Here is a 27,744-nt window from a genome sequence, read left to right on the forward strand (position 1 = left end):
TTTAAGAGTCGAATATGTTCAATTAGTGTAGAGTGAAAGCATTCTATTACTCCGTTTGAATCAGGGTTTGTGAAGATATGAAATGTACATTAATTTTGTATAACTTTAAGAGTTCTACAACAAGAGTATTATTAAATTCTACTCCGTTGTCTAGTACTATTTGTTTGTTGTATTATGTGCACTGAAATGTTTAATCAATTTATTTACTACTTCTATCACTTAACCAGAATTAAGTTTATAGGCTTGCGCAAATATTGAGAATGGTTCTATAATCGTAAGAAATTTTTGTGTTATCTAGTGTTATAGTGTCAATATGTACTATTTCGAACGGTTTTGTTGGTGTAGGAGAAATATTGAATTTTAGTTTGAGGGGTCTTCGGTCATATTTTACTAATAGGCAATTTTCGCATTGATTGATAAAAGTTTGTACGGATTTTCTTTGGTTGGGCCAATAATGTAATCTTTTGATTGCAGTATCGGTTTCATCGATTCCCCGATGATTTGTTTTCCCTGGTAATTTTCAATTATTTCTTTTTCATCCTCTTTTGATTCAGTGTCCATCAATTTATTGGTACCTAGTAAAATGATTTCAGTGTCTTTAAAATATAATGCCAGTGCTGAACTAAATTTTTCATAGATGTCATTTTCAAAATATAGACCGTATTTAGTTTTGGGAACTATTTAAGATTTAATGAAATTAATAACATCCTTTTCAAATTCATTCTTTTGAATGTTTTCGTTGTTCTGTTGTCCAATAAATTGATAGTTTTGAGTTTGGCCAGGACACATTCTACTTCAGATGATTTGATTATTTATTTTATTAATTGGTCTTCTATGGGTATATTGATTACTGTGTTACAGTTAAAATTGGGATAAATTGTCGCGTCTTCATCAGTTTGTTCGTTTTCGTCTATATTCACTATTACAGACTTGTTGTCTGAGTGAAGTCGATCAGTATCGGAGCGTTGAAATTCTAAGTCATTTGGAGTTAAATATAAGTCTTATAAATTTTCTTCCCTGAGTTTTATTTCATAGTTATATTCTTCTAATTTCAATCTTCATCTTAGTAGTATAGAGTTCCATTCTTTTAGTGAAAAGAGCCATTGTAGAGGGCGATGATCGCAAAAAAATTTGAATCGTCCAAAGAGATAGGATCTGAAATATTTTGTAGCCCGTACCATGGCTAGAAGTTCCTTTTCTATTGTCCAAAGTTTAGTTTCTGTGTCGCTCAGTGTTCTACTTTCGAAGGATATAGGAAGGTCAGATCCGTTTGTTTTTTGACTAAGTACAGCACCCTTTGCAAAGTTGTTAGCGTCTGTGGTCAATATAAATTCCTTAGAAAGTCTGGAAATTGTAAATTGGGTTCATTAATTAGCATGTTTTTAAGTCACAAAAACACAAGTCAAAACAGTTTTTATAGTTTGGATCATTAATGTCAATGGAAGAATTCTTTTTCAATCATTTTGTTAAAGGTTTCGTTAACTTAGCAAAGTTAGGAATGAATTTTCTGTAATTTGCTAAAATTCCTAAAAATCTTTTTATTTGCTTAGTTGTTTTTGGGATTGTGTAATTTTGTATCACTTGTATTTTTTCAGTATTTGGTTTTATGCCGTTAGGTGTTACGATATGCCCTAAATATCCGATCTCTCTTTTTAGGAACTCTGTTTTATCCAGTTGGATTTTGAAATTGTATTTCGTTAACTGACGGAATACTTCTTTTAATTTAGCAGTGTGTTCTTGGAGACTAGCACTATAATTATATTGTCAAGGTACACCATGTAATTTGTGATACCACGGAGGATACTGTTCATAACCCGTTGGAATGTGGGTGGCGAATCTTCCAGCCCAAACGGCATTCTTAGCAACTCATAATGTCCCCGTTCTACGTTGAATGCTGTCTTAGGGATACTCTCAAGACTCAACTCTATCTGGCAAAAGCCACTTGCCAAATCTATCGCAGAGAAATATTGAGATCTCCCTAGCCTATCAAATAAGTCTGTGATATGTGAAGTGGGTACTTATCATCTATGGTTTTATTGTTTAACTTTCTGTAGTCTACCACAAGACGGAACTTCTCTTTTCCAGAAGCGTCTCTCTTTTTGATGATCCGTATCGATGAGTTCCATGGGGAGCTAGATGTAGATTCGTACCTCGTCTTTCGTTCTTATTACATGTTTTACGTCATTCATGAATTTTAGAGGTGTACCTTCTTGATGAAATATATCTCTAAATTCTTTTGTCAATTGTTCTATAGCTAGGTTTTTTTTTTTCAATATTCATGTGATCTGTCCTAATTTTTGCCAAGTTAATATGGTTTTTGGTTTTGTCTTTATTTCTTTGATTTGATAATTCTAATATTTCTTTATGGCTGACTGGTGTTTGTTTAAGGGGTTCTGTAATTGTACGTGTTTATGTGAATCACTATTGTTTTTGATAATGCATAAGGGTCTGTGGTTCTCCACTTGTACGAGACACTCATTAATTTCTAAGTCATTAGATATGATGTGGGGAATAATTGCATGTCCAGATTGAACATTTTTTACTAGAACTTGCATTACTTGTTCACTTTTTGCTTGTATTTGATACATTTTTGGTGTTTCCTGAGGGGTATCAAGATTTGTATATCAGTGTCAGGAGTCATTTATTTTCTTTCTAGCGTTATTTTTAAGAGTATCCAATCCTATAAGCATATCAAACTGGTCGTGAAATTTAAATAATCGAAACTTTAATTGTAAATTGTCTATATTAAACAAGTGCTGAATTTTCCTATTGATGCCGCGTCGCGTGTGCAGTTGTAATTCTAAATGGGTTGTTCCTTATGTTATCTTTTAAAGTGTTTGAATGCTATGTTACGTGTAATAAATGATGTAGTACTTCTGGTATCTAATAACATTTTTAAATTGAACTTAAGTAATTTGATGTATGGGAGACGAATTTTGTCCCAGTTCGTCATCATCCGAAATTCGGATAGTGTTCAGGAACCTCTAAAAAATGAGTCAATTTTTTAGTGGAAAGGTCGTCTGAGGATTGAAAATCATCAGGTTGTTTCAGTTAGGTGATTTTTCGTTCATGTGATTAAATTTTTCCATTATAATTAGGTGCGTGTTGACTGTATTTGGCATTCTGTTGTGTAAAGTAAATGTTGGGATGTCTGTTTCTTTGCCAGCTTTGAATTGTTTGGGAAGTGGTGTAGGGGTAGCCGAGTGGTTAGCATGAGAGACTCTCATGCCGTGGTCGTGGGTTCGATTCCCACCGTCGCCTCTGGCCCTTTTTCCCAATAACCCCCAATTTGAACACACAAGAATTCGTACTATGGCAAATATGCAAGATCATAAGGCCAATAAAAAAAAAAAATTAAAAAAAATTGTTTGTGTTGACATCGGTGTGGGTTTTGTGTGTTGGTTATTGGCATTCTAGGTGCAAATTTTCCTTGGGGGTTAAAGGGTCTTTGTGTTATATTCACAGGTCCAGTTTGGAAATTTGTGTTAAAAAATTTCCTGAGATGAGGATTCTGAAATGTTTTTAAAGGTTTTAAACGAGATGACTGTGTGTCGTTCATAATTCATGTATTGGAAGTCATTAAGCAGCAATCTTTCAATTTGTAACAGAGTTTTCGGGTTCCTGGTCGCTAAGTTGTTTCGTAAGGGATCTTTCAGCGAACTTATGAAATTGTTGCATATTACTAATTCTTGAAATTGAATTAGGTAACTTTTGTTGGCCTCTGTGCCTTCTAAAATATTTATTTTTGAACAGAACAGATCGAATTTTTCTTTAATTTCAGCGAGTGAAGTTAATACGTTTTTGTTCATATGCCTCAAAATTTCTATGTTTAAATTCGCCGGATCTTGAATATCTGAAAAGTTATTTGTCAAGTGTGCTTTCAATTGTTCCCAAGTAGTGAACTGAATATTTCTCATAGACTCGTTAGCTTTGTCTGTTAATTTGTTTCTTATGTGTAGAAACACTAATTGTAATTACAATTAATTAAGGTTTTTAGTTGAGTGACCTCGATCCACTTGGACATCAACTCCCCATCTCAACCCCACCTTATGAATTTTCCCTCCTTTTGCCATTTTTCATTGATCATTTTTTTTTTTTCGTTTATGCCATTGATGTCCGAGTGGATCAAGGTCACGATAGCTCAGGTGGTAGAGCAGCAGCATATCTAGCCGAAGGTCGTGGGTTCGAATCCCTCTCGTGCCATTAACTTTTTTTCATTTCAACTAAAAACCTTAATTAATTGTAATGATTTAATTGGTCAAGCGGACCACGAAATTAGTGAAACTAATTGTAATATATATTTTTTATTTATTTAGGAGCAAATCAAAGCAGATTATCACAGTTAGAAATGGTCACATTGCTTTGTATGGGTGACAAAACACACAGTCAGCTCATGGAACTAATGCCCGAGAGATGTGGTACAGTACAAAGCAGAGATTTTGAATCTGCCCTTGCTGAGGTATTGTTTTCTTTTTATTGGTATAAATATCTAATTTGAAAAAGAAATTATGAAAACGTTCTTACATAGGTTGCAGAATATAAAGCTCCGAATTTGGAAGCGAGTGGAAACATGCAACAGGGAATGTATGTTCCGAAGGGACACGTGTGGGAAGAAATGTACGACCCGATTCATGTATTGCTTAGGGCAGTGCACAGAAGGGAATTTCAAAATTCTATGGACAGATTCAATGAATAGTCAGTATATCTGTAATATGTTAGAATCAAGATTCTCTATTTCAAAATTTGTCTTTCCACAGTGTTAGCCAGTCCAATCGACTGAGAACCGGTGCTTGGCCTCCTTATCGAGAGCCGGTGCCTTGCCATGAGGCTTATTCTGATCCAAGGAAAATCCTCAAGTCAAAAGTCTTCCATGCACTTGTTTGGCTGGTCTTGTACAAAGCGATAACACAGCATAATGTTTCTGAACATGTAATATCTCTTATCATTTACCTCTTGGAAATGTCTCTGGCTGTGACTGATCCGACAGACCAACCCTCACAAGTCAGTATTATTATTGCTCATTTATAAATAATAATGTTCAGATTATTTTCAAATGTTATTACAACAAATCAATTATAATTTTAGGTGTGTACTGTTAAGCAATCTAGCGAACGAAATGTTAACGATGGAGATCTTGAGAATTTTTACGAGTCAGATTGGCTTAGTGATAATTTGAGAACTGTGATAAGTACAATTACATTACCTTCTGAACCTGTCGTCCTCGATCCTGATAACAAAGGTAAAACTCGTTTTTATAAAACGTTACTTATTAACATAGACATTTGTTTGTCCGTTTTTGCTTATTTTGTTTAAAATTAATTAATAAGTTAGCATGTTTGGGTAAAGTACAAAGTACAAATAATTCAGTGTTTGTAATGATTCAAATTGGATGCAAACCATCCTCTCTCACGCAGGTGATGAAGTTTGGGAAGAAGTGGTCGAAGCATCTCTATTTTATGGTGAAGAAGTAGATGATCCTCTCGCTTTAGGGGGTGAACTTCCTTTAGGACTTCCTTCTGGTTTTAATTCTCCTGCTATTGGTAAGTTTCAAAATTGAAAAATAAATAAATAAATAACATTGGTAGACTTTTAGATGAATCCTTGGGTTGGGGGGGGGCTCTAAATTTTCTATCTTTAATTCTCTCTAAATTCCAAAGCTTTTCTTCAGTTATTTTCATTGTCAATTGCAAAATGCAAATGATCAAAAATTCACTTTCAATTGTAAAAAAATAAATAAATAAATATAGTCAGATATTCAGTATTCTTGTAGTTACTAAAATTTTACTTTTAATATTTACTTAATATTTTGCTCAAATTACTTTGATTTTTCTTTCTTTTATTGATTTCATTGACTCCTCAATCCACTTCTTCTTTTTTTTTAATTTATATTAACACATTTTTGAGACAGGAATGATTTCCTGGTTTCTTAGATTTTGTCTTCTTCTGGTAAAAAGGAATGCATTTTCGTTTTGATCAGCAGATTTTTCAACTTGTAGATAGGCTGAGCATTTTCTATGTTCTTCATCTAAAATATTCTTTATTTCTTTTTCTTGGTATCTATAACCTTTTATATTAAACTGACTACTTCTTCGTCACTACCATCACAGCATTGCTTGATTTCAGTTGTATTTTTGTACTGTCTAACAAACATTTAGAAGATAAAAAAAAATGATGCCACTTTGGAATGCAGAATGAAACTGACAAACTGAATGTAATGAACCCTGATGCTGAGACTACACACTGAAAAAACAAAGCAAACACATGTAAAGTCAGTCTACCTCGGCTTATACCTAAATTCTGTAGGCAACAATTCAAACTTTACAGCATTTTTAGACATGATTTACCTATGAAAATAATAAAATAAATTGAAATTCACAATTAAATGCTGAGAAAAAAGAATAAATCAATTTAATAAAACATTATTGAACCACACAGACCAACTGCCAACGATGGTTACATTGCTGAATATTATTTGAAATGCTGAATCGTTTCCGGCAGACAAAATATGCGAGCATAAGCAGACTAGTATGATCATTGTTCAGATTTCTTTAAACAATTTGTAGATCAACACTGAACCATCAGCATTTAACTAAATACAAATTGCTAGATAGCACTTCTATTATTAGCCTTAGAGTTAAAAAACTTAAAATTATTACATCTAGCTGTCATAGAAATGTATTTTTCCAGTACAAGAACAGACTTCAATTCTTAATTGTCAAGATATTTCGTTTTTCAGATTATTTCAACCTTTCACAACCTATCTCATAAAATATTAATACTACCATAAATTTGATCAATGGAAGAGCAGTAAAATCTTATAAAATTAATTTTTAATATATATATATATAATTTTTTTTTTTTTTAAATTGTAACCTTAAGCAAAGTACAAAATCAGTTAAAACCTAAATTTTACGATTTTCCAAAGGTTTTGTCTAAAGTTTGAATAAAATTTTATTGGCTCTGTAAGTAAGCTCCACTTGGCTTACTGACAGGTATAGCACTTAAAGTTGCCTTCACAAATGGATTTTAAACAATGTAATTACTTTCTCAAAAGGTCAATTATCACCAGTATAAAATTTTTGTTACAAATCATTTAAAAACTTATTCATTAAGAAACTTCATTAAAAATAATGAAAATAATACAAAGTAAATATTTCTTATTACTGAATGTATCAAAATAAGATTTTTTTCCAGTTTACCAAAGTGACTTGTCGAAGTGGTTGTATTATAAAGAAATTCTATAATTTTTATTCTATAATTCTATCAAGTTTCGAATTAACAAGAGTTAACTATGCATATTTTAGATTCTACATTGAAATAATTTGAAATTGTCTTGCAAATTGTGCAAACATAGGTGTAGACTGTGAAAAAAATTAATTTGATGCCGTGTGATTTTTTTATATTTTTTTATTAACAAATAATAGTTGAGACACCTTGTTAAAAACTTGCAACTTACTAAAAATTTCACTTATGCCAAATAACATGTATTGATTTAAAAAAACCAACAATGATTTTTCAAAATTTTTTTGTTAAATATCAAAATTTACTCGTGCAAATTACTTGCATACTCATAATGTTTTTATTTAACAAAGTAAATGCATGAACCATTGGAAACTAATTCTTATATGAAGAAAACATGTGACATATTGAGTCCTTGTGTGTACAGTTCCTTTAATCAATGAAAGCGAAGAAGAATTGGCTCTGCCGTTGTCTAACCAACCACTTGCCGTCTTAGCTGGGAATGAGGTCGTGTCTTTTGTTCCAACCACTAGTCAGAACACAGGGGGAGGAAGCACAGGGCGCAACCAGACCATGGCCCTCTCATCATCGCCAAGAACTTCTCCTTCTACTTCGTCTGGTGGCGGCGCCAACACCTGGAACAGCACTATCAGCAGGTCAGAAGCATACTTGGCCCATTTCCAACGGAAGATGTTTAACAAAAAGAAACACAATTCTCAAGTTCAAGTAAGTTTATTATAAAATGAGTTAATTTTTATTTTTTTAAACTGATCTGTTCTCTATCTTTAAAGCAAATAAATTTTTTTTTTCAGGTTGAACTTCCATCCCCCGATGCAGTGGTTGAAGCGAACGAAAGTATTATATCTTTGCTCCTTAAACTCCATTCACATTTAGTCGGTATTCCGGATTCCTTCAACCCTGATGGACCAGCACCAGATCCCAAATGCAGAATTGGGGATGGCCCATATTTTGTTGGAAATGTTCTTCATAGAATAATGGCTTTAGATGCCCTGACAAGGTTGGTGATGTGTGCTGTTATAACATGTGATTCAGTTATTTTCATCTGATAGGCCATAATATTATCAGGTCAAATATGCCCAAATATGCTGGCTGAAACCGAGAAAATAAAAAACTGTAAATTTATATTTTGGCTTTTTCAACTTCCCTTTCAAATAAAATAATTACCAAAGGCTTACTTATCTGTTTAAAGCTGGTAAACCTAAGATTTTCAAGGAAAAAACAAAACATTGATTGTTCCAAATAAAGCATGATGTTTGAATTTACAGTGAATTTTTCTAAAGATTTATTAATTTTTTTTTTTAACAACATTTCTTTGACCATGGAAGAATAATCTATCATATCGATTAATTTGTCAATAAATTGTAAATATTTTGAAGCTAAAGTTTTAAAAATTCATTAGGGAAAATGTAATCTCAACTCGAGAGAAACTATGGCCAAGACATCCGGAAGAAGGAGAAGAGGAAAGAAGAGAAAGAGAGGAACGCGAGCGAACTGAGAGAAGAAGAAGAGCTAAAGAAAGACAGCAAAAACTAATGGAGGAGTTCGCTTCGAGGCAAAAGCAGTTTATGGCGCAAGCTATGGAAACTGGTAATTATACCGCATATAACATATTATGTAATTCGCTAATTGGTTCTTTTAGCAGATGAGGAAGGGATGGAGTGGGATGGATCAGACAACGGCGGTACATCTGCAGGCGGTGTCGGAGCCGCTTCAAGGGGTGTGACACGTAGAAAAGAGTATGATTGTGTCATATGCAATCAGACATCTCCATCTACTGAGGAAGAACCGATGGGCCTTGCAGTGTTAATACAGGCTACTAGTGTTCTAGGACATCGTAGAAGGAGTGCTGAACCTCATGTCTTACCAACTAGTGACGAAGAACGCTTTCGCTTCAGAAGGCATGACACTCTTGCGAGTGCATTCGATAGGAAAATGGAAGAGTTGGATCGACAATTTAATCAAGTAATTCCTTTTGATTAATTTTTCTTTAAAATGTTAATGAATGAAATAATTTATTTTTCATGACTACATTTGATAATCAAACCTTCATACTGACCTATTTAGTTTATTATGCTTTAAATTTAATAGATGTAATTTTATTTGCAGTTATCATGGTTAGTGTCTGTAAACTTGGGTTGGGAGGGTGGTGTGCATGTTCAAACTTGTGGACACCACCTCCACCTTGACTGCCTTAAGTCATATCTACTCTCATTGAGAAATCAGCAACGACTTGCTGCTGAAAGGTAATTTAAGCAAGATTTGTTTTCTTCGAGTCCTTGTAATTAACTGTTTTCTGATTTAGGGGCGAGTACGCGTGTCCTTTGTGTAGGCAATTAGCAAATTCAGTGTTACCTTTACCTCCCCAACTTGGTGAAACAGCTGCGATGGTACGATCGAGGCCTGCATCTCTCTCTTCGATCATACCTGAGCTCACGAATTTCCTCAAAGAAAATTATTCATCTACTAGCCAAGTAAGAATGGACTTCAATGATTTTTAAAAACTCTTATTTGGACATATTTTTCACGTTTTTATTTTTTTTTAATTTTTTTTTTTAGCCCGGCTCTAACATGAGGGAAGCGATGAGCAAATCGATGGAAGATATGACCAACTCGACATACTTGAAATACAAGCACAAGTTCGGAACTCGCCTTTCCCAAACCGTTTATCTTTTTGTAAGCTCAATAGCAAGGACAAATCTTGAAATTGAATTAGTTCAAAGAGGCGGTTCCTTCCATACGCCCCCGGGCTATGAACCTAATCCACTTATACCGAAGAGATCTTGCATAGGTGAGTGTAGAAATATTTATATTAAATTTTTGAAAATGAATTAATTTCAGTTTTCATCTTGAAACTTTACTTAATACTAAAATTTATTTGCAGTACCATTGTTGCACGTACTTGCTGCGCATGCGAGAATGCTGGCCAATTGGCCGACTTGGGAAACGTGGCAACAGCTGGCGAGTCTTGAACCAGATGTTCCGCTTCCTTCAGCAGTAATCCCTGTTCAATTTCAAGTTCCTCTTCTCCTTCGAGATCCTACAGCACTTCTTACTCAATTTATTCTACTTCTACCTTTACATTTAGATCAAAGTACGGTTTAGTAACTTTTTTTTCTTAATCAATCACGAAATCAATTTTTCTTTATTCAGTGTCTCACTGTATAATTTTTATTCCAGCTTATTTCACCTGCGTAATCAAACTTCTCTACAATTTATTATACTTCCAAGTCCTCGTCCAGACGTCCTGTCAAATGACCGAGACCGAGCGAAGTTTTTGGAGAAATGAACCGAGCACTAGCAACACTGGTGCATCAACCAGTGAGGCGAAAATAGCCACATTGGAAGAGGCCATGTCCCTCACCATCAGAGCGCTTGACCCGACCCAGCTATACATCGAAGATGAAAATCTAGCGACACCACCCGTGCCAAATCCACCTTCTGATTGTGCCGATAAATTCAACCTTGAAAATCAAGTATGTACTAATTATCACAACTTTCTTTTTACACATTGTAGAGTAACAGTAGATGCTTCGGAATTATAAGTGAAAGTTAATCACTTGCGCTAATAAATTAAAATTTTATCTAAAAGTGTACAAATTAAGGAATTCATAAATAATACTTTTTAATGGTTTTATTTTTCAATATTAGCCATTATGAGAAGAATCATAGAATGTGTGATATAATTTTATAATAACTCTTGTGGGAAGGGTAATGTAGAATAAAAAAACAGTGGTAATGTGGGAATGAACCTACGATCACTGGGTCTACTCAATGAGTTGAGAGTCTATCACATTGATCACTTGGCTACTGAGGTTTTTATTAATTATTTAATTTCCTTTTACGTATTAGTACAAATTACAAATGTGATGTGATAACAAAACGTTTTTTTACAAATGGTCACAGCATTAACAATAATGCCAGCACTGCACCTGGAAAGCACATGCCTTAAGAAATCAGCCAATTCTGGTACTCGGTGTGAGGGATTAAAGGACAAGGAGTTCTCGAGGCCATCATTAATTAAGGCAACATTGTGAGTTCTTGGGATGGGAATGTTTTGAAAGGGCTTGGGCAGTAAAGTTAGGTCATTGTGAAATTTTTCAAATTGAAACAGATCAGTTTTTTAATAAAAGGAATGTTGAGGACGATAGTGGGGTTAGTGTCGTAATCAGCTTTAATGATTTGTCCTTTAATGATTGTTTAATGTTTTGGACTTTTGAATGGAAGAACCCCATAGTTCCACTTTGAATGTCCAAAGTGGTCGCCGTAATGTTGTCTTGTATATGGTTAGTTTAATGTTGGCGGTCAAGACGGATTTTAGTCCTAGAAGTCTCCAGAGTTGTTCAAGTCTTCTGTTAAGCTATTTTTTTCCTCCATCAACCTGCATACAATAACAAACTAATCTAATTGGGGTAGATGGGGGTACTTTTATAAATGTACTGCCATCAACCCATCATGTACACAGCTCGAGGGGCAATGGGGATGCTATTCCACCATCAGCCCTTCCCCATTCACTCTAATAAATACACTCACTCATACAAAACACAGAAACACATTTTGACGGTTATATACAATAACAAATTCCCAATTCCCCTAAAAAGCGGAACAGAGGACCCTGAAACTCATTCTTGTGTCTGAGAACTATTCTTAAATCTGGCGGCATGCCTACACGCTCTCTTTATGAAGCCAAGGCATGACACGCCTCTATTATGTGGGACACATCGAGCAACCTTTCTCTGCATAAGGGACACCTGCGCGTTCTGTAAAGCTGTTCTTAGGTATTTTGTGGGCATTCCACATCAGTGTGCTGTCTAGGTCAGTCCTAAGTATTTGACTTGAATTAAAGTACGGTTATATACAATAAAAAATTCCCAATTCCCCTAAAACGCGGAACCTTTTTGTTGTTAAAGTTCAGTACAGAGGAAGACTGTTTTTTCAATGTGAACATACACAGTCATTTTTCTTCATTCATTCTTGTCCTACACATTTTGCACCATTCTTTGATAACCTCAAGTAGTTCTTGAATGTTGGAGGTAGCTTGGATAGGATTTCGGTATGAGGACAAAATTGCGGTGTCGTTCGCATAAGTGGTGATGATATTAGGGTTTATTACCAGGTCAGCAGTATAAGTGATACAACGTATGGGATGAAGAATCCTCCCTTGTGGCTTGTATCTGTCTGAATTCCAAGGATTCGTTGCAGCACTCAAAAGCAGCAGTTGGTTAGATAGGGTACATAAAGGTAATAAGGAGTGAGTCAGAAGCATTTAAATTTAAAAAGCATGTCTGGGTGCCAGAACCTTTCGAAAGCCTGTGCTACTTCAATGAACGCACCAAAGCAATACTCGTTATTCCTAGAGCAGAGGAGATGGTAACAAGAACTCTGAAACCTTGTTAATTGAGGAATGATGAGCATGAAAGCCGAAATGGTGAGAAGGAATGTTTTAATGATAGATATTAAGTGCTTTAAAAAAAATCTCAAGGTTTTTGACATTGAAGGAAGAAGTTTGGTCTGCAAGAGGATATGTAGTTGTGAGGTTTAGGAAAGAGAAATTACACAATATTTCCATAAGAGAGGAAAATCAGTGTTTTGTAGGATAGCATTATATAGTGTGGTTACGAAAACTAAAGCCTTTTGTGGAAGATTTTGAAGTAAGGTGGAGGTAATTAGGGTGATTTTCTACTTGGGGGTTTGTTAATTTGGTACTTTACTTCAGACAGAAAGTTGAAAAGGGTTGAGAGGGAGATGAAGAGGAAGTATACTATGGTTATGATGATGACAATCTTGATGATGAGGAGAGTAAAGGTGGATTCCAAATGGGTTGTGTATAGGTTTGATTTATCTTTGTCACTCCTGACCTAGGATTAGGTAAACGGATGGGGAAATAACAATGATATTTTATGGTAGTAGACGAAGGAAGTTGCCATAAATACTTAAAACTACTGTTATTGCAATCAATCACTTAATATTTAATTAAAAAATTTTTTGTGCTAGTGTTTCCATTTAAATAATTGCTACGAATTTATGCTTTGTTTATATATATTTTTTTAATTGTGATTTTTTGTTATGCAGATTCAAACTTTATGCCTTCCATTTTTAAGAGTAGCAGCACTTTTAAGACATCATATGTATGACGAACCTCTCCCTGAGGTTGACTCACCTTCCTCTGAATTCGTAAGGTTAGAAAATGACATAATATGTTTAATTATTATAACTATAAGAGAAAAAAAAACTTATTTTATTTATAAATCGTCAGGTTGGTGTATTATCTCGAATTAGTCACCGAAGGAATGTCTTGGGAAAAATTTAACGCTGCAGTAGCACTTTCGTGGCCGTCCAAGACCCATGTCCTCGACTGGATGAGGCAATTGGGGGAATTCATTAATCGAAGCCAAGTAGCAGCTAGGGTTCTTCTAACTGAGCAGCACATAACTTGGCACCAGCCGTCCCTTTTAAGTCTTCCCCTTTTATATGACAGGATATTCCAGGTAAGTCCTTCATATGATTCACGTAAGTATCCTGCATATCTTTTTATTCTCACATGAAATTTATTTTAGTACTATCACCGTCGTCAGTGCTCTCAGTGTCAGAGCGTCCCTAGAGAGACGTCCATATGTCTTTTGTGTGGTGCTCTCGTCTGCTTGAAAGAGTCCTGCTGTAAGCTGCTGAGCACCTGTGAGGCCGTCCAGCATTCAATAGATTGTGGCGCGGGTACCGCCATGTACCTTGTTGTAACTTCGTCCTACGTTATTGTTATTCGAGGAAAGCGGGCTTGCCTTTGGGGTTCTGTTTATCTTGACAGTTTCGGCGAGGAGGACAGAGAACTAAAGTCTGTTGTTTTTATCCCTTGTTTTTTCTGGATTTGATAATTTTTTGTTTACAGGAGAGGCAAGCCATTGTATCTAAGTCCAGGAAGGTACCAGCTGCTTCAGCAGCAGTGGTTAGCTCACAGGTTCGATCACACAAACAAAAAGTGGGTCTGGCACAGGGATGCGCTCTAGTCCTTATCTTCAAACGTTACAATTCATATTTAGCCTAATAAATGAATCTTGACACCAAATACATTGCTCGGCTCCTTGTAGAAAAGTTGTTTTTTGAAGTGGACGCGGAAGGGAAAAGATTACAACAGAAAAGAAATTGTATAAAGACATACTTAAAAGAAAAAGTATAAACTAATGTTTAAAAAAATGTTAAGACGCTATATATTTTTGTGTAATATAAAACCTCCTTCCTTGATTAGTTGAAGCTTGAGCAATGTGCAGTGTTTTGTTTATTATTTCTATAAAGAAAAAATACCAATAAATCAAGTATAGAGATGAGGAGCGACTAGTTTATTTTATAATGTATAATTCAAGATTTTGTTAACATTGCTTGCAGTTGAATACAATTGAGTACTGTTTAGAAAGGAACTTCTTTTAATTTTATGTAATACATCTTTACATTTTTGTTAATCAATGAAACAGTTAGAACTACTTCTACGTAAGATACATGTAAAACTGACAAACACAATTATCAGCAAACACATTTATCAGGACTGTTTTATTTATGTTTAGAGGTCAGTTTGTTTATTTATGTTCGTCAGTTTTACATGTATCTTACGTAGAAGTAGTTCTAATTGTTTCATTGATTAACAAAAATGTAAAAGATGGATTATATAAAATTACAAGAAGTTCCTTTCTAAACAGTACTCAATTGTATTCAACTCCAAGCAATGTTAACAAAATCTTGAATTATGCATTATAAAATAAACTAGTCGCTCCTCATCTCTATACTTGATTTATTGGTCTTTTTTCTTTATAGAAATAATAAACGAGACACTTTGCACATTGCTCAAGCTTCAAGGATTATAATATTTTGAATATATTAATTTTTTATGATAACTTGCATACATACAGCATGTAAGCAATATTAAAATTAATTAATTGCCTCTGAAGAAAAGATTTTCACGTTGATATAACCCTCCTTAATGTTTGTTTGTTTCTTTTTATTAACTGTGATATTATTTGCCACGTGGAAAATTTTAATGTATAACAACATGTTTAGGTTTGCTGGCTGGCTACATTTTATTTTATTTTATTTTTTTTTTTTTTTTCAAGTGTGAATAAGAAGAAAATTGTTTTTTTAATTTACAGTTAAAAAGACACTCACAGTAAAAGAGCCTAACGGATTGTTAAAGGAAATGATAAAGGGAGTGAAAAAAATGTATTTAATGAAATTATGTGATTATCGTGTATCGTCATTTTTGAGGGGTTGGTGTAATTTCTTTAAATTCCTAATGTAAATATTCAGCAGAACACATAAAAAAATATTTTGACAACCTAAAAGTTGGTTAAATTGCTAATTTACTCTTAAAAATATTATAAAATTTTTTTATAAATTGAGGGGGTAAGTTAGTGTAAATCGTGTGTAAAGTATAAAAGGGCCAGAATAGCTATTTAAAAATTAATTTCTTTATAATCCAACGTATATTTTAAAAGTGTACTGATTCCTTGCTTGTTGGGATGAAAATTGCTATCTTCATTGTAGACCTCGTGAGTGAGACTGACGTCCAGTTTCCAGCCAAGCACTAAATGTTATTTGTTTGTAAATAGAGGCTAAAAGAGGTTGTTGACTTTAATGTGTATGATTTTATTAACAATATATAATTATACATACAAATACATTAATTATTATTGAAACTTGATTTTCATTTTATTTCCACCTGCGAAAATGCTTTCAATCTACTCTTCAAATTGTTCTTCAGAATTTGGTAATTTGATAAGGAAAAGGTTTAAAAATCACTCATCAGACTGTGCAAGTTATCCACAGGTGCACATTTCAGTCTAGAAATTATGAAGGTGGAATATGTCTCAACATTTGTAAGAGATGTGTTTGTAACTTTTAATGATGACTTTCATGCTTGAAATCCGTATTTTTCAAAGAAAAAAATAAACTTAAGATCTACCTTTTAAAAAGGTTTTGCTGTCTATACTGCCTGGAATAAACTTGTAAAATAATTCCTGTCATACAAGAGGGTTTAACCAATGGGGATCGCAGACAAGATTTATAAAATATACCTCTTTACGATATATTTTCATGCAATTATCCTTTAAAAATCTATGGGCCTTGCTGGGATTCAAACCCAGAACCACCTAGCATAGCAAATACAACTCGGTTACCCTAAACACTTGGTCACTCGGAATGACTAGACAAATTGCATAGTAGCTTGAAGTCCTGATTACTGTGATCTATTTTTTTATAAAGTTTAAAATATTGTAAATGACATGGGCATAGAAATTTTACATCTCTTCAGTATTGACAAATTTTAAAACATACTGGAACAGAATACAGATTGTGAGTTTTAATTTTGAGGTCTGAACCCATCACTGGAGAAAGCGAGAAACATAAATCTGACAGGATAGCCAAACCAAAATGATCAGACCGTAAGACAAAAATATGTATTTTTCCTCTTGCCAGAGGAAAAATATGATTGTCATAAAGGGGAAAAAAAATTTTCCATCAATGTGATATGTGTGGACGAAATGTCAAACCAATTTATGAAGCTTTTTCATACTGTCTCAATTAAAAAGTTGCTCTATGAGAGAATTTAAACCCAAAAACTCTAGTGTATAAAATACGATTTGAACGCCCAAATTTATTTACATAATTACATACCTGTACAGACCAGAATATACTTTTCCTCCATACGACTACTGATAGTTGCCTCTGACAAATTAAAATATACGCAGGAAAATAAAATGTATATTATTTTTTATACGTACTTTAATTGTTCAATGGGAATGTTTTAACATTTTCAAATATGATTAATTTAAAAGTCAAAATTGAGTCAATTGGAAAAAAATTTCTTCTTCCTTTTCTTTTTTAATCTAATATGGCTCAATGGTTTTGCTTTTCCTCCCTTCCATATTTCATCTATTGTTGCCTTTAGCTCCTCATTAAGCATAAGACTTTACTAGATCCCAAAACTTTTTCAAGGACTCCCTTGAGTATCCCACTCTCTTCTTTTTCCTGACAATATCTACACAGGCTTGTTTCTGCCAGTCTGAGACTCCACCATTATTTTAGTCCTAACACGTCTTAAATTAGTTTCTGTGATCATACTTTGATGAATTTTTTTGCATACCTCTGTCTTAAGCTACATTCACATTGAACAGAGGACTTGTTTTGGAATCCATTGTCTGATGGATCCATGTTTTTGACCTTAATTTTAACCATAAAAATATCTCATGGAATGAAAGGCCTAAATTTTTTCAGTCTGTCGGCTTTTTAAACTGAGGGGGAACTGTTGTTTCTCAAGTACAAATCATGGCTCCAAAAACCACTGCTGAAAGATGCTGCCTTTTTAAATTTAATTATAATGTTTGTCAAGATATAACTAATTTTCTGGGTCAATGAATGTACTTTTCTTGCTGAAGTCAGGATCAACTATTTTCAAGGGTTTATTACTCCATATCAGAGTTTTTTATATTCTGTGTATTTCAATTACGAGGTTTTATTAACCCAGGATGCCAGTGCTTGTATATATCCAAATACCCTAAATTCGAACACTGGACTTTTACCTTGCAGTGATGAGTATCAACGCTTGAAATGTTGCAGTCATTGACACCTCCCAACATCCATTAATTATGATTTAGATTAAAATGTAAAAAAATTTTTAAGAATAGGAAAAAAAAGACATAAATAAATATAAAAAGGTTTAGCAGTTTATTAAGTTTAAAGGAATAAAATGATGTAATTAATGTACAAAATATGCTTAATTGTATTATACAATATAATGACTATACATTACAATATAGGAATAATATTAGAATAAGCTAAAATATGATTATTGCCATACGGTTTTGAGTCCTTGCACAAGTTAACCGAAGTTGAATAAGTTGAGGAATGGAATTATAAATTGGACGTTGTAATCAGTCGTTTTGAATAGCGATTATGTCAATTCACCTTATCGGTGGCTCTGCTCAATTGTGTTAGTCTCGACTGTCCTCGCCGTTCTACATACCTTGAAGGCGATGGCAGCGGTCGCGATGAGAAAAAGAAATGTTATGGTAAGGCTCACGTACTGTAGACCACTAGAGTTTACGAGTGTGACACAGGAGACAATCAGGTGGCTACCGACGACCCACAAGACGAGGGAAAATTTTCCCGTGTCGACTCCATAAAAAAAGACTATGCTCCATACTGTGTGCAGGAGGGTGAACATCATGGCGAATACAGCAGAGTTGAGACAGAAAAACGGTTGAGGGTCTTTCAGGCCTACCGTACCCGGCCCGGTCAGCTCAGCGAGTATGTTGCCCAACGAGAATGAAACGCTCATAACGCCATAGCCCAGGCCAGCGACATACGGCACTATCTGCTTGTTACTTAAAATTTCCATATTTGTGTTTGGCACCCGGATCTTTTTTAATCCATACTCTGCTTCTTTCATTAGCCGGTAGATGCAGTATCTAAAAACCTAAACATACAAACAAGAAATTATTTAAACACTATTGATATATTTTTACTTGAATCTTAGAAATGAGGTCAAACTGCATTTGTCACTTGCAACACATTGCAAAAAAAATACAAAAATAAAACAAAGCTGACCCTTCCTATTATAATTTGTAAATTATTTATTTAAAAAACAAAAAAACAATCATGCTAACTTATGTGTTAGCCTATAACATGTGAAATAATCAAGTTTGCCTAAATTGTTGATAATTCATGACATTTGAAGAGAAATAACTCGCAGATAATCAGTACTGATGATACTGACACCCGACACCAGCGGTTTTCACAGCGACACTTAAACGCGAAGAAAGATTTGGCATGTATTATAACTTTCAAAGCCTACTAGGTTAAATTAATCTTGGTCTGGCAGGAAAGAACACTTGCCGTAGTAATTCTTCAGGGTTCTTCCACAATTAACCCGAAATATTCCAGACCCCCAGCACTCGATATTTTTCACGAAATTTGGAGAAGAAGCTCCTCCTTTCACACTAATAAATCACATTAACAGGTACTCTAGAGTACTCGAAATTCCTCCAATAATTCTTAAATCAATAGAGCTTTTTCTTATTTCATATAATTTTATAAATGTCTCTCTTTTTATACATAATTTTTTCATGTTTTTTTTTAAATTTTATGTTTTTATAACATATATTTTTTATTGTATATAGATATTACACTTCTATGATAAATAGTAGATGAATGTGCATTTAAATGTATAATTTCATTTATCTGTACAATTTCTTTTGTAATGGGCTCTTGCCCGTAAAGTAAATAAACAATACTAATGTTTGAAGAAAACAGGAATGAAAAGCAGACTAAAAATAGTCGAAATGACATTTTTTTTGTTAGTCTTTACTTATAAAATAATTGAGATTTTCTCTTGGGATCTGCAGTGTGATGTACTTGTAGGCTTATATCTCCCTTCAAGAATAACCAGAGCATAAAGAGCCTTAAAAAAAAGCCCTAGACCCGATGAAATACTGGTCACAAAAATTCAGCAACTGCTAGCAGAGGCTAAAATGAAATTAAGAAATATCCTCAATGGACGTTTGAGAGTAGGATATTTTCTACAAGGGTGGGAAGTGCAGGACCAGTTGTAGTTCCAAAATGTACAAAACGTAAGCAATACTTTGACTTTTATAGACCTCCCAAGCTAAGCAAGATATACGGGGAAAAATAATAATTTTGATTACTTCAAACCGAAAATATTACAAGTGGTTGTAGAAAAGACATTGTTTGAGTTCAAATAGGAAAAGAAGGCTTCTTTCAGTAGGAGAGCGGTAACTTATTACACTTTAGAGAGAAATGGATCCAGGTATGAAGTACACGAGCCTATTAACAACCCAACTACTGAATCCTCTTTTAGGGATGGTTAGGGTTTTTTTTTTTTTTTTTTTTAAAGATGGTTCCTACTCACATTAAGTATTATCTTAATGTGAGTAGGAACCATCTTTTTAAAAAAAGGATTGAACTTCACATTCACTCCATCATTCATAATTTCTACCCAACTACTGATTCTGAGATATGCTCTTTCTGTAACATGTGCCAACAAGAGGATCTAAAGCACTTTCTGTGTACTTGTCCTACATTGAGTGGGTTCAGAGAAATTCCTTTCACCTGCCAAATAATGGTGGATAAGGCTGTTGACTCCTGGATGATCCTGGAAGGAATCAGATGATTCTACAAGTTGGTTACTCTTTGTAGAGCTGTAGATAGATAGATGGATAGATAGATATAATATTTCAGGGTATGGTATATTGCGCCCTTTAAGAGCTTTGTATCCCCTGTGCTCTGCCTAAAGCACATCGGTGAGTCCTATTTCATCAAGAAACTTGATTAATAGGCCCGGTTTCAGTGGTTGTAGTTCTTCTATGGTCACATTGTACATCCCAAAACACTTCCTCCTGTGGGCTAGTGTAGCTCCGCAGTTTGTTAGTAAGTGTGTTGGTGCCTCTTCTGCTTCTTTGCAGAATCTACATGTGCCATCTTGGATTATTCCAATTTTCTTAAGATGTCCATTTAATCTACAGTGTCCTGTCAGGAATCCTGTTAGGATTCGCAGTCTATTCCTGCTTCCTTTGACACATTCTGTGATTTCTTTCTTGCCAAAATTGGTTAGAAGATTCTTAGATTGTCTATGTCCAATAAGTGAATTCCAAAGTTCGCTCATTTTCTTTTTGTCCTTCTGTCTGAGGTATTCGTTAATAGTGTGTATTCCTATTCCACAGAAGGGTTCGGGTCCTATTAGCGGTGTGGCAGCCCCTTTTCTTGCAAGGGTGTCCGCTTTCTCGTTGCCTTCTACTCCCATGTGTCCTGGGACCCAGCAGAGGCTGACTTTATTCTGCGAGCCTAATATATTTAATTTGGTTTTGCAGTTCAACACCATCGTTGAACTAATGGTATTTGAGCTTAGTGCTTTGATGGCTGCTTGGCTATCTGACATTATTTAGATTGAATTGGATACATCTTTCAATTGCATGAATTTCAGCTTGGAAGATACTGGTGTGCTTTCCCATGGGTTCTGAGTAAATATTTTAATAATAAACTTTTTCTCTCTATACGAAAAATTAATCAAGACCAGACTTCTGTCTTTATTAAATAAACTGGTTTGTACATTTCAGTTTAGATTTGAACAAGAGCATTCAACAATAAACCAAATATATTGACTGAGCAAAGATATAATTCGAGGCAAACCCTATATCTGAGACAGGGTTTGACATGTACTGTATAAACCAAAATCTAATAGACCCGGGGTATCTTTTTGACCTAAAGATACTTTGATAACTTTCATCAACTCAAACATTCACAATCCAGAAAACACTGAACCCCAAAGAAGTAGAGCAGTAAAATATCTGAGTTTCAGCAAGAGCAAAAGCCTTACATGGCTTCAACTCAAAACCTCGAGAAAACATACTCGCCTGTCCCTTTTTTATCCACTACTAAAAAGAAAGTAAAAACTAAAGACAGAAAATGGGAGACTCTTGTATGAATCTCTCCAATGGTGAATCTTGCTCTATGGCAGTGAGATCTGGGGGGGGGGGGCTGTCACCAAAACAAATGACAATGGGATTCAAATTAAAATATCATATCTGCTACCAAATTCCTATATGTCATATTAAACCAAAAGCTTTTGCCCTGATGATGATCTTAAAATAGGTCAAAAGGTTGGTAGCAGCAACTGAATTTGCTTTTTCTTCAAGACCATATCAGATACAGAGTTCGTTCATGAAAAAGAGTTCAAAACTTCTAACATTAACAATTGAAATTTTTCTTTTCTTTATTTCGATGAGATCAATGTGTGGTTGCCATTTGAACTTTTGATCAAATGGTTGCTAACGAACATCACCTAAGCACCTTAGGCAGAGGTGCAGAGGGCTGTGGGCCCTCCTCAGGCTGCAAAAGTGGCCACACAGTTTTCAACACAAAGAAAGAAAATCCGCTTTTCTTGACTCTTCCAGACACGTTTGTCGCTGACTGTGCTCCAGATTACTGTTCGTCGATGACCTCTGCTTTTACCATCGGAATAGAAATAGGGATAAAAGGGGCGGCACCAAGGCCTACCTCAATATGAATAGATCTATTGTGCTCCCCTGTTATTTAGAACTCACTGGCCAGCTTCAAGTTATTAATCAGCCTCCATAGCTTTGCCAGCAGCTCCTTAGTGTAGGATTTTGCTTGAGGTTTTTCTTGTCCTAGATGCAAGAACCTGCACTACATAGGCTTTCTCAGAAACATAGAATGTTTTCTACTGTCTCCTCCTCTTCTTGGCAGTATTTTCACAGTGTTTCTTCTGTCTGTACTCCTATCCGGTGCTTTCTTAAGTGCAATTCCCTGTTAGGAGTCCAACCAGAATCCTGGTTCGGTGGCGGTTGCCTTCCACCAATTCTTTTGTAAGTTTTGAAGATGCTCTATGAATCTCTTCACTTGCCTCTGTGGTGTTGTTCACCAAGGATCCATTTTAAGATGTATCCTCTTTTATGGCAGAATGCTAAGCCAAAGTAGGGTTTAGGGATCAGAGATGTTGGCCACCTTTCGGGAAAAGAAAGTGGAAAAGGTTGAGGGAGTTACTGAAAGGAAAAAGTAGAGGTTGATGTAATTGTGTAATTAGTCGTGGGACACCATCGGCGATACCATTTTCTAAAATTGAGAAAATTATAATGCTAATCACTGACTCTGTATTTGCTATTTGATACTGTAAATAAAACTATCATTACTTTATAACCAGGGTAGAAAAATTGCTGGGAAAGTTTGGAAGAACTGCAAACTTGATTTCACTTATGCTTTACAGTTACACCGAAGCATCTTTTTTTTACAAGTTCAACTGTATGTCACTTCTTTCTTTCTGAACATTTTATGAGGAAAATATGTATTGGTGCAAATATTAAAAAACGTGTAAAAAGCCCTGTTTGCTCAAATTGTTTGAACGTGACTCACCTCTTGTACCAGAACAGAGAATACGACGCTGAGAGGCAGGACGTTTCTGAACGCCACGAAATTCCAAAACAGGGACGAGACGAGAAGTGCCAGGAGCCAGAAAAAAGCGCTTATAACAAGGATTATTATCCTTATCGGGTCTTCGATTATCGTCAGGACGAAGAGCGAAAAAGCCGGCCCATACGCCGTTAAGGCGCACCCGGCAAATTCCATCATAGTCATTTTGAATTATTTTAATTTTAAAAATAAAATAAAAAAATCACTTTTATAAAAGTCCGAGGGTAAATATCATTTCCAACTTGGAGATAAAAACTTAAAAAATACGAGCATAACCTTCCTGTTTGTTACTAACAGAACTGAAGACAGAAGGGATTCCCTAAACTCAAGTCATGATCAAAACCGTGCGATCTTTCCGAACTTGAAACTGTCATAACAAAAGAAAACGGTGTGTTGATCTAAATCGAAATCAGATTGTTTATCGAATAAGAAAATTACTAGGGTGAATTTTTACGTAAAAGATATATTCGAAAGTTCTAAAGGTTTGTGTTAAATTTAAATCGACTCAAGATTTTACAAGTAAACACAGGAGATCTTCAGAACGATCTTTGGTTCGAGATTAATAGAAAATGCACTCAAAACGAGACCACACGGCTAAAGGAAATTCTAATTTAAAAAAAAGCCCGAGCAGAAAGTCTGCCCTGATTGATTTTTGCCCCGGGTCCGCGCGGAGAAGGCGTCCGCCCTGATCTTCACCTCTGGGCGCCCTTCGAAAATTGCCTCGCCGGTCGGCGATCCTGCCGGCAGGGGCCAGGTCTCAGCCAATGGGCGCCCGTCTGGCGTCTGCAGAAGATCCTGGAAGAGGTCCTGAGTTGCCGCTCGGCGTTGGACGATCGACTCGCGAACTTGGAAGGGCAGCCCTTTGAATTTTTCAAAAATGACCGACACACAACCAACCCAAGTACGTTGACTCAACCGAGTCGAATATGTTTTATTTTTCACGTTTTATTCAATGATTTTTATTGTTTTGTTTCTGTGTTTGATACAGAAACCCGAACAGGCGACGACCGAGAAGGAAAACTCGGATTACATCAAGCTCAAAGTCGTAGGAAACGTAAGTAACAACTGTTAAAGGACCTGTTTTTTTAAAGACTTTCGATATTGTTGACCGGTGTGGAGTTTTCTCCATGTAAACAAGTGGTTGCCAATCGTCAACTTAGCCTTTTTTTCCTTTTCCCTACCAAACAAATTACCACTTACCACCTCTTAGCACGCTAATGGCTTGTAAAGCTAAAACTGCGAATGCAGCAGGTAATCCAGAGTCTTGGGATTGCATTACATGTCAGGCATTGCAGAAAACAGAATTACCCGGGGGCACACAAGGCAACTAACAGGCTGATAAAACGGCTGAGGAAGGTTGACACCTACTGGTCCTGAACCCTATTGCGGCATACCAAACTGCAAAAACATAGATACATCAGACAATAGATTAAAAATATGTCGTCCATTAAAAGGTAATTTAGAACAAGACAGAGGCATGTGAAAAATTTCATCAAAGGAGTAGCACTGGTAATGATACTGCTGCGTGGGACCACAGTAGCTGGGTGGTTGTCAGATTCGGCCCATTGTTGCCTTGGGACTTTTTCTCTTCACTGGGAAGGTCTGGGGTGTGATCGGATCTTTGGTCTCGACCCCTACAAAAATGAGTTTCTTCGATGGAAAAACACTGGCACACAGGGAGTTCAGTTTATATACGTGTTTGGAGCCCTCAAAATGGAGCCAGGAAGGAATGGGTGAGACTGACCTGTCAGATATGAAGTAATTTTACCCCTTGAAACGGTTCCGATCCCACAATAGTTGAACCTGACTTCAGCAAGCAAAGTACATCCATTGACTTAAGAAAATTAGTTATAGCTTCACAAATGTAACAATTACAGTTCCCAAGCAGTTTAAAATGCCAACCAATGCTCGAACCATATAATGATGGTGGTTTGGTGAGTACTAATTTCTTGCAACTATGGCCCTTGGTGTCATGTTCCGTGGGCAGAAGTTCCAAATCTCTTCCTTTGCTAATTGGATGGAAGTGGTTGGTTCCTCACCTGATACATCTTTCCTTTGTTCCTCTGCATTGTTCTGAACAGTTTGTATGCAACTCTGGTGTAATTCCTTTGGAAGCCTGTTACGAACGCCAGGATTATTCAGTCATTTCTGGATAATGGGCACACATCCAGTTTTCCACTGATTTCCAGTAAACATAAGCGTTGTCGGTGATTATAGGCTTTTTTTTAATCTTAGTGCTGTTCATTCTAGAGGAATGCATTTACTACTGTGAAATCAATTAAATTGGCAAAGAGTGCAAATGGTCACCTTTTTGTATGATAACCTATTTCCTGGTAATGTTTATACAGTTGAATCCAAATGCCCCAAATACATTTTTCAAAAAACAAAACTTTGTGATAAATTCATTGTTAAGTTGAAATTACATTATACGGACAGCAAGAGAATAAATGACCTCCAGTTTGGTGAAGACTTTTGTTTTTTTTAAACAATTTTACATTAGGCAAACAAAACCACCTAACATTTCTTAAAAGAAGGATAAAGTCAGCTGAATTGAACTAAGAAACTAGAATAAATACAATAATCCAAAAGGCTGTAATGCCCCTGCTTCCTAGTATCTTTCTCATCATCATCATCACCAACTATTGGTGCTGATAGAGTTTGCTGTTTATTATTTCTCTAATTAATACAAATTATGCTGGTCCCATTTTAAGTTTTAAACTATTTAATATAATTTGTTGTAATAATAGATTTGTTTCTAGATAATTGCTCGTTTAGCTTTTGGGTACATTCGTACCAAAGTTTTTAGTACAATATTTCACTTTTATACACTTTATTGTTATTATTATTTCAGGATTCAAATGAAATACACTTCAAAGTCAAGTTGACAACACAGATGGGAAAACTGAAGAAGTCGTACAGCGAGCGAGTGGTGGGTTTCAATTTTTTTCATACCCTGTCATAGATATTTCACGCTTGTTCTCTTTCTGCCAGGGTGTCCCGATTGCTTCGTTGAGATTCCTATTTGACGGCCGGAGAATCAATGACGATGAGACCCCAAAAGCGGTTGGTTCACGAGGAAATTCTCATTGTATAAACTTAAACATGCGATTTGTTTAACTTTTCAAAATTGTTTCAGCTTGATATGAAGAACGACGATTTGATAGAAGTATACCAAGAACAGACAGGGGGAAGCCAATGAGCCGTTTCTCTACAGGCGGCATCCAATTTGTATAAAATCCTAAACTTGTATTATAATTTTAAACGAGCATTTAAAAAAAAAATCATTACAATGTTTTATTTGATAGCACAATTACTTTTTTCTTTTTCTTCAGGTTTTTTTAAACATGCATATTCTTTATTTGCTTTAAAGATTATGTTTTTTCTTTTCTACTTGTTAATTATTTGTATTGACTGTTTTTATTGTGTATAAATAAATATGGGGTTAAAATAATCTAATGTGAAAGGAATTTTACGAGTTAAATTCACAAACTTAAAATGATTCAAACTGTCAGGCCCAGATTTATTTAAATAATGTGCTTCGATGTTGATATCCTGTGATATATACATTTATTTCAGTTAATATAAAAAGTTAATAACAGTTGAAAGCAATTCTCATATTTTTTCTCTCAACACGTGCTTTTGTAAATATTAATAATTTAGAGAAAAAAAAATTATTTTCATTATTCTTCTTCTTCCTACATTATTGTAAATTCACGTTTTGCCCCTGCCCCACTTAAATAGAATAATTCTAGTCCTTTTTAAAATATGAATATATATGTATTCAAAATATGTATATATATTTTTTTTTAACTATTGATGACAGTCCTGTTTGTCATTGAAATTTAAAAAAAATATATTTCTTTAAGACCAGAGTTTTATTTAAAGGATATATAAATGTTTTTTTTTTCTTTTTCAATCATATTCATTATTATTTTGTATTTGGAATATTTTTTTAATGAACCTCATTATTTTGCTGTAGAAAAATATAGTATTTTAAATATAAGATTTTTAAAAAACAATCCTTTTAATTCAATTATTTGAACAAAAATGTTTTTAATAATGGCTTATTAATTGAGGAAAATAAAGTTTCTATGTTAGCCATAACAGATCTCGATTATTATTAGATGACAATGCCATGAATATTAGATATTAATAAAACCGATTAAAAGATAAAATTAAGACAGATGAGGAGGCATAAATAGATAATATATTTTTTTTATTAATGTGAAAAATTCCAAGTGTTTATAATATAACATGTTTGTTGCAGGGGTCTTGTTTATTTTTAGATCTCATCTGATTAGATTGGTCTAGATTTCCTAGTTTTGTCTATATAATGCATTCTGCTGTTTCCTTGAAGAAACTTTAAATAAACTATTTACAAAATAACGAAACAGAGATAATGCAAGTCCATCACCTTGTAGATGTATCAAGAATGACTGATCCTCAAGTCAACCATATTTACAACTGGCAAGCACGAGGGAAAAAAAAGACAACTTGTAAGACCAA

General features: G+C 34.7%; 3 protein-coding genes across 5 annotated transcripts in view; 2 read left to right on the forward strand and 1 right to left on the reverse strand.

The window, feature by feature from the left end:
* The window catches only part of LOC106662460 (E3 ubiquitin-protein ligase Ubr3), a 47,203-nt gene extending 31,846 nt beyond the window's left edge, over nt 1–15,357 (forward strand). The window contains exons 13-30 of one of the 3 annotated variants that reach the window (XM_014386558.2): nt 4,317–4,459; nt 4,529–4,695; nt 4,758–5,001; nt 5,086–5,239; nt 5,415–5,540; nt 7,667–7,965; nt 8,052–8,257; nt 8,660–8,847; nt 8,900–9,222; nt 9,367–9,503; nt 9,563–9,731; nt 9,817–10,048; nt 10,142–10,351; nt 10,438–10,733; nt 13,330–13,436; nt 13,514–13,745; nt 13,815–14,086; nt 14,141–15,357. In XM_014386558.2, coding sequence (XP_014242044.1) covers nt 4,317–4,459; nt 4,529–4,695; nt 4,758–5,001; nt 5,086–5,239; nt 5,415–5,540; nt 7,667–7,965; nt 8,052–8,257; nt 8,660–8,847; nt 8,900–9,222; nt 9,367–9,503; nt 9,563–9,731; nt 9,817–10,048; nt 10,142–10,351; nt 10,438–10,733; nt 13,330–13,436; nt 13,514–13,745; nt 13,815–14,086; nt 14,141–14,258 — 3,623 coding nt within the window. In that variant the 3' untranslated portion in view covers nt 14,259–15,357. The remainder of the gene's footprint in view (nt 1–4,316; nt 4,460–4,528; nt 4,696–4,757; nt 5,002–5,085; nt 5,240–5,414; nt 5,541–7,666; nt 7,966–8,051; nt 8,258–8,659; nt 8,848–8,899; nt 9,223–9,366; nt 9,504–9,562; nt 9,732–9,816; nt 10,049–10,141; nt 10,352–10,437; nt 10,734–13,329; nt 13,437–13,513; nt 13,746–13,814; nt 14,087–14,140) is intronic. The other 2 variants (XM_014386559.2, XM_014386560.2) reach the window with 2 other exon arrangements.
* A 2,581-nt stretch (nt 15,358–17,938) lies between these two features.
* On the reverse strand, nt 17,939–23,554 carry LOC106662513 (gamma-secretase subunit Aph-1). The gene is made up of 2 exons (XM_014386666.2): nt 23,182–23,554; nt 17,939–18,712 (listed from the first exon to the last, which is right to left on the reverse strand). Exons 1-2 carry the CDS (start codon nt 23,401–23,403, stop codon nt 18,203–18,205), a joined length of 732 nt encoding a protein of 243 aa, XP_014242152.1. The 5' UTR covers nt 23,404–23,554; the 3' UTR covers nt 17,939–18,202.
* A 324-nt stretch (nt 23,555–23,878) lies between these two features.
* Nucleotides 23,879–26,906, forward strand: LOC106662516 (small ubiquitin-related modifier-like). The gene is made up of 5 exons (XM_014386668.2): nt 23,879–24,139; nt 24,227–24,292; nt 26,090–26,167; nt 26,230–26,301; nt 26,375–26,906. Exons 1-5 carry the CDS (start codon nt 24,116–24,118, stop codon nt 26,435–26,437), a joined length of 303 nt encoding a protein of 100 aa, XP_014242154.1. The 5' UTR covers nt 23,879–24,115; the 3' UTR covers nt 26,438–26,906.
* The last annotated feature ends 838 nt before the right edge of the window (nt 26,907–27,744 follow it).

Source organism: Cimex lectularius, unplaced genomic scaffold (assembly GCF_000648675.2).
Source record: "Cimex lectularius strain Harlan isolate CLEC.00 unplaced genomic scaffold, Clec_2.1 scaffold43, whole genome shotgun sequence".
In the NCBI taxonomy this organism is placed as follows: Eukaryota; Metazoa; Arthropoda; class Insecta; order Hemiptera; family Cimicidae; genus Cimex; species Cimex lectularius.

What these genes read in the sequence shown, in the direction of transcription:
- LOC106662513 (XM_014386666.2), bottom strand. Translation starts at nt 23,403, where the DNA reads ATGACTATGATGGAATTTGCCGGGTGCGCCTTAACGGCGTATGGGCCG. An exon ending in TCTCTGTTCTGGTACAAGAG is followed by an intron (nt 18,713 to 23,181) that starts GTGAGTCACGTT and finishes TTGTATGTTTAG; the next exon opens with GTTTTTAGATACTGCATCTA.
- LOC106662516 (XM_014386668.2), top strand. Translation starts at nt 24,116, where the DNA reads ATGACCGACACACAACCAACCCAA. An exon ending in CCGACACACAACCAACCCAA is followed by an intron (nt 24,140 to 24,226) that starts GTACGTTGACTC and finishes TGTTTGATACAG; the next exon opens with AAACCCGAACAGGCGACGAC. An exon ending in ACGATGAGACCCCAAAAGCG is followed by an intron (nt 26,302 to 26,374) that starts GTTGGTTCACGA and finishes AAATTGTTTCAG; the next exon opens with CTTGATATGAAGAACGACGA.